The 6,782-nt window shown below is 40.5% G+C and overlaps 1 protein-coding gene across 6 annotated transcripts in view; it reads right to left on the bottom strand.

Moving 5' to 3' along the window:
- Positions 1–80: 80 nt before the first annotated feature.
- Positions 81–6,782, bottom strand: part of ZNF410 (zinc finger protein 410) — a 41,174-nt gene continuing 34,472 nt past the window's right edge. For 5 of the 6 annotated variants that reach the window (XM_072839295.1, XM_072839296.1, XM_072839292.1 and 2 more), the window contains 2 exons: positions 6,460–6,587; positions 81–860 (listed from right to left, as the gene is read on the bottom strand). In XM_072839295.1, coding sequence (XP_072695396.1) covers positions 822–860; positions 6,460–6,587 — 167 coding nt within the window. In that variant the 3' untranslated portion in view covers positions 81–821. Of the gene's footprint in view, positions 861–6,459; positions 6,588–6,782 lie in introns of those variants that run through there. The other variant, XR_012036896.1, reaches the window with a different exon arrangement.

The following is a 6,782-nucleotide window of genomic DNA, read 5'->3' as shown; positions in this document are numbered from 1 at the left end:
CCTCTCTTAAAGGGAAAGCCTTAACTATTACTCTCCTCTTTAAGAAAACAAATTTTGTCCAAAACAAGGAGTCAAAGAACTGACTGGGCTGTCTTGTTTATTTAAAGGGAAAACAACTGAAGGTCTGAATCATGTGATATTTAACTTTCAAAAAAACAAAATCCTTTTAACATGCTACTGTATATTCCATAAACAAAGCAAAATGACCAAGTAGAGGTGGATATGACAAGATAGTACCTCAGCCCGGGCCAAGTAGGGATTCAAGTAATTTATTTTTTTTGCAGCCCAGTGGCAGAGAGTCTCTTACTCAGGTTGCTAAAGGGAAAATGCCACAATAGAATTGACATCACTCCCTTCTCCAAAGCAACAAGGCATCTTGAAAGCTCAACTTCTTGGTGAAGTTTTATGGTTGGTGGCAGGATTTAGTTCATCCTGGTGAAAAGCCAGCTGAGTCTGGGATGCAAATTCTTCAAATGAAAATCCCTTCTCAACAGTCACACTGAAGAAATTTCAGCCAACACGTAATCAAATTCCCTTTTGGGAGAAGTCCATCCCAAAATTTTGTAGTGGGAAGAGAGGTAGGTACAGTTACCCAGCCCACATTCACTGCTTTCTTCCTTGTCTGGATCAGATGTAGTTTGAAGAGAAGCTCTCCTACATTCATCTTCTGTGTCAGAGAAGATGAACAGAGGCAAAAGTGGGGTCCTGTCCTTCACAGATTCATTTTGGTTCTGGCAGATTACGAGCCATAAGCGTCTTGTTCCCACTATGTGCACTCCAGGATCAGATAGAGCTGCTCTTCCAGGTGGTGGTACCCATGCTCATGTCCGTCTTTCAGTTAATTCTCCTTGGTTTAGTAACTGTAAAAGATTAAAACCAAGTCTGCAGTAGGCTGCCACTGAATAACAGGAAAAATAATTCATACAAAGGAAAAGGTTTATGAGCGGGAATGGGGAAGGCACAGCAGGGGTGAGTCAAGTAGATCTAATTCCAAAGCAGAAGACACGTAAACAGATGTATCTCTTTCATATCCTGGCCTTGGGACAACATTCTGGCCACTTCATAATGCTGGCATTTTCACTATGGCAATAAAATATCCTGAGTCCATAAGCCAAATTATTGTCTTGTCAGGTACTCACCAGCCAATGACGGAGGCATCTAGAACTTACAGATACATCAGAAATGGTGGAAGCAAAAACCTTACGTCAGTCAGTGTTAGTCCAAATACAGGTAGGATGCTCAAGTAGAAGAGTGGGCAGCTATTTCCAGTGAGTTCTGCATGAGGGCTAGAAGCCACTTATAGGGAATCCAGGGATTCCCAGGGCTTAAAAGGATGCCTTTCCTATGATGAGGGGAGATAAGCTTGAGACTCCGAGAGGGTAGCAGCTGAAAAAGTGGACTTTCTACTCCACACTCAACTTCTGTTGAAAGGCAGTTCTATAATAACTGATGAACTCGGGTTCCATTTTATTATGAGAATGAGATGGGAATAACAGTGAAGTTCAGGATTAAAAAAAATGGCTTAGTAAAATATAACCAGATAAAGTCTTAGGCTGAAAATAGATTTATGTGGTGATCTCAATTTGGATGAAGGTAATTTATATGGAACTTAATAATATGGAATATAAAGAAATTTAAAGAAACCATAAATTTCAACTGATGCTGTGGTGGGGATGCAAGAATGGTGTCTTTTTAATATAGATCAAGATTCAGATGTTTGCATTCAAATTTAGCAATGGCATTTCATGAGAAATCTTCAAGAATTTTGCAATTTGCTTTCCTCTTTTTGAGGACAAATTCTGGTATCTTCAGGGCTAGCTGGCACTCATTTCTACTGGTTCCTGAGTTCAACAATGTGAGCTTAATGTGACTACAGACCCCCACTTGGGATGTCTTTTAGCCAGCAGAGGTCCAAAAGCCCTGGGCTACCAGCTGGCCCTACACGATGAGTCCTTGGTCTGTTGTGCAGGAGACTGGGTAACACTGAGGGGAAGACAAAAACTGTCCAATCTGAACCATCTGAATAAGATGTAGTTTTGATATATTTCCCACGATAATTTCTTTTCATTTTTTAAGAGGATAGTCTTTTTTTAAGTGTGAGTCATTTATTTATTAAGTAATATCCATGCCTAACATGGGGCTTGAACTTACCACCCCGAGATCAGAGTCCCATACTCTACTGACTAAGCCAGCCAGGAGCCCCTCCCATGATAATTTCTGATATGTGTTTGGTTATTATCTGATATTCTTTGTAAGTTTATTTTAGAGCATATTTACAGGAGCCCAAGTAGAAGTGCACCAGTAGATTCTTACAGGTTTGATCTACAATGTGTGATTATCTCCAAAAACAGAATTTGAAATGGATATGTGTTGGTTTAAGGATTACAAACATCCTTCTATCTGTGAATCCCTAAGGAATCAACATTCCTCAGTCATTGAAAGGTCAGTTAGAACCAGGAGCTTAGATGAGGAAAAGGACTAAACCTGGAGTCTTAAGGGGCTTGTAGGTTTAAAAATGAAGATATCAGAGGATGTGGTAGGCCTGCCGTGATAAAGAAAAGGAGGGATGAGTAGTGGGAATGCCTGTGATAAGAGGAAAATAACAGTTAATAGTGAAGGAAACACAGAAGTGAGGCTCAGAGGTGTTTGTAAATATGTGACGACCCATGAGGGAGAAGTGATCGTCTAAGATTTTCAGCTACACTACTGACACCACTTGCCCCTTTGTGTTGTTAATATTTTTCTATTAAGTGTCTGGAGCTCCCATCATGAAACTGGGTGCTTATGCCCTTAGTGTCCTCCTGGGATGAAGGTCGAGTTTTCTTTTGTTTTTTATAGGTGGTCAGCGGTATCATGTGTGTCTGAGCCTGTGAGTAAGCATCACCCAAACAAGGACACTCTGAAGCCAATTCCAAGACCCACATGCGTAGGTCCAAGGGGAACAAATGTGCCATTACTGGACTTTTCGCACATACAAATCTAACCATGTCGTTAGGCAACTTAAACCATGCATGGCTCCCTACTGCCTGCCCCCAGGATACGATCATGTCCTTGAAGGCCCTTCAAGAGAGAAACCAGCTTTTCTTTCCTGCTCTCACTTTCCATTTCACATTCCAACTTATTCTACTCAACATTCTGTGGTTCCATGGTGGTTCCCTGCTCCCTCACCTTCTGCCCTTGTATACATTGCTACTTTTATGCTTGTTATTTTCTTCTAATCCCTCCCACATATCCATCAAGATAATTGCCACTCATCCCTCAGGTCTCAACTTAAACTCTCAAACTTATTCCCTGACTTCCCCCACGACTAGCATTTACTACACTGTATAAAAATTGCCAGTTTATTGACCTGTCACCCTTTCCATTCTCTCTGTAAGGCACAACTCCAGGGGACCATTTTGCACAGCTGTAAAAGGCAGAGGTCCAAAGTCTGACTGTAGGCTCTTTGAAGCAAAGACTGTACTTTGTTTATTACTGTTTAGTACCCAACAGAGGGCCTTGCACACATTAGGGATGTAGTATCTGTTAACTACATGGCATTTATTTGAGGAAATCTGAAATGCTTCACTCAATAAAGAAAGGTATTTAGCAGCACAGGAAAAAAAAAGCTCCAAGGTTTCAAATATAAAAAGGAAAAGGTTGAGTGTTGTGGATTGGTTATGTCAGGATAATAATTTCCACTAGGTAAAAAAGGAGATGATTTTTCTGGACTGTTTCAGAGTAATCCAATAGTTGATGAAAGAAAGTTGTTTTGTTTTGTTTTAAAGAAGAATCACAGTTCATAAAAGCAGAAAGAAAAGGAATTAGGATATCACCATTTTGCAAGCTTTAATAAAAAAAATTTGATCTAGACCATGATCAGTAATGTTTGCCAAAATTTTATGTAACCCACTGGTCAATCATTAAGCTCAGTAAGAGAGGTATAACTAAACATCATGTCTGCTGTGAGCTGTTAACAGAAAGCAAGAGTATACCTAAAAAATACTCTTGCCAAGGGCAGCCCAGGTGGCTCAGGGGTTTAGAGCCACCTTCGGTCCAGGAAGTGATCCTGGAGACCCAGGATCGAGTCCCAAGTCAGGCTCCCTGCATGGAGACTGCTTCTCCCTCTGCCTGTGTCTCTGCCTCTCTCTCTCTCATGAATAAATAAATAAAATCCTTAAGAAAAAAAAAAAAAAAAAGAATATTCTTGCCAAGGCAAAAAAACATAAAGATGACTCTAAGCTCCTAACTACCAGTTTTTAGGAAATCTGTGGATAGAGAAATATATTAAACAAAAAAAGGAATCAGGGATCCCTGGGTGGCTCAGCGGTTTAGCGCCACCTTCAGCCCAGGGCGTGATCCTGGGGTCCCGAGATCGAGTCCCACATCAGGCTCCCTGCATGGAGCCTGCTTTTCCCTCTGTCTGTGTCTCTGCCTTTCTCTGTGTGTCTCTCTCATGAATAAATAGATTAAAAAAAAAAAAAAAAAAAAGGAATCAATCAGCCAAAACTAGAACCTGGGAAATTCTTGTTCCTTAGATAGTCATTCTGAAAAAAACGGCAGTGGGGAATAGGGGATGGGGAAGACTATTAGAGATAAAAGAGAATTAAGAGAATTATTAACCAAATACAGTGAACCTGCCTTGTTTGAATCCTAATTTAAACCAATCAACCCCCCCCCAAATAAACCAATCAACCATTAAAAGACATTTTGAGGAAAAAAAAGGAACACAGGCTAATAAGTATTCGAGGATATCAATAAATGATTGCTAATTTTGTTGGGTATGATAAAGATACAATAGCTATGAAAAAATGTGTTACAGGTATATGCTGAAATATCTACAAGTGAAATGGTATGTCTGTGATTTGCTTTTAAATACTCCAGCAAAAAGAGAACAGCAACAAGAAGTAAGCAGGAAAGGGCAGCCCAGGTGGCTCAGGGGTTTAGAACCGCCTTCAGTCCAGGGCCTGATCCTGGAGACCTGGAATCGAGTCCCACGTCAGGCTCCCTGCATGGAGCCTGCTTCTCCCTCTGCCTGTGTCTCTGCCTCTCTCTGTCTCTCATGAATAAATAAATAAAATCTTAAAAAAAAAAAAAATAAGGCAGGAAGAGGTAAACTAAGAAGAGCAGAAAGTTAACTGTTGAAGTTGGGGGATAGGTACAGGAGTTCATTACACTATACTCTTTCTCACTACACTGCTGGAAAACTTTTTTTTTTTTTTTTTTAAGATTTATTCATTTATTCATGAGAGACAGAGAGAGAGAGAGGCAGAGACACAGGCAGAGGGAGAAGCAGGCTCCACGCCGGGAGCCCGATGTGGGACTCGATCCCGGGTCTCCAGGATCACGCCCTGGGTGGAAGGAGGCACTAAACCGTTGAGCCACCTGGGCTGCCTGGAAAACTTTCATAATAAATATTTTAAAATATGTAAGTAAAGAGAGGAAATAATAAAGGAAGCTTTCATTGGTGAGGTATGTTCCAAAGCAGTAGCCAGAAGAAGGTGACTTAGCAAAGAACCAATGATACCAAAAGCAAAAACAAAACCTTCAATATACTATAAGCAAGACTCAGACAATGGGTCACAACAATGAATATGAGGAAAGGTTCTGGCAGAATCATTAACATGCATGTCCAGAGCCCTGAGATCCTGGGCATCCCCAGGGATCTTACAGAATAATCCAGAATATTCAACATAGGATGCAGTCATCTGAATCCTGGAAGAGCTGATTTTGTGGTTTCAGGTTATAATGAAAAGACGGGAGAAGACGGGAGAGCACTGTAAGAGATCCTAAAATACAAAGGCATCTGGGATAAATGGGTTTTGGCAAAAGTTTATGCATAGAGCTCATGAAGTTATCTACTCCCAGGACAAAAAGTCAATAAAATACCCTAAAATTCTAGAAGCCTAGCTGGCTTTCATTCTGTTTTCTAGGTTATAGCCAAGACTGTAGAGTTGCGAATGCTTAGAGTCAACCTAAAACCTTTCTCTGATTTAGATGCTGGTTCTCATTCCATAAGCAAGTGAACACATTCCTATATATACCCAGTTGGTTCAGCCTGGTATCTCCCAGACATACGACCCTAACAAAATGAACAATGATTATTTTCAATGATTTTGTCACTATCTTTTTTGCTCAAGGACCACTTGGTCCAGGATATTATGTTCTTTCTAAAATAAAAGCAGTATCCTCATGTCATAGGCAGAGAACAGTAGGAGCAGATATCATTCAGTAAGGTATGTATATAAAGGAAATTAAAGCTGAGACCCAGCCGATGAGGGACCAGTCTCCCAATCCAGGAGACCCTAACAATCAAGCTTAAGTTAAGCTGGACCCATGCTTAGCTTAAAGTAAGATATTCTAGTCTAAGTTTCCAGGAAAGGGAAATTGGAGTAATTTTCAGATCTTCTAAACTAGATTCCCAATCACCGTCCACATTAGTCTCCACAGAAACAAAGTAAGGGCAAGAGATAGATTTACCTCCTGTGGATTTACAGCAGTTAAGACAGAAACTTCATATGACTGCCTCCCTGACTGCATGGCCACCAAGTGATGTGTCACATCAGGCACTGAAGACAGAGGACGTGGGGATCCTTCAGCAAGCACCTCTGAAATGGCAGAAATGCTTCAATTAAAAGTGAATCCACAGATACTCCTACCTGCATTATCAAGTCTCTCATTAAGAACACTAAAAACTGTTCCCTGGAAAACCCATATTCCTATACTTCTTCCAAATTAATTCCTGTCTGATAATCATTACCAGTGAATCTGGAAAGTACTACAAAAGAGGAATAGGAAGAAAA

Source organism: Canis lupus, chromosome 9 (genome assembly GCF_048164855.1).
Source record: "Canis lupus baileyi chromosome 9, mCanLup2.hap1, whole genome shotgun sequence".
NCBI lineage: Eukaryota > Metazoa > Chordata > Mammalia > Carnivora > Canidae > Canis > Canis lupus.
This window is presented reverse-complemented; position numbering and strand designations above follow the sequence as displayed.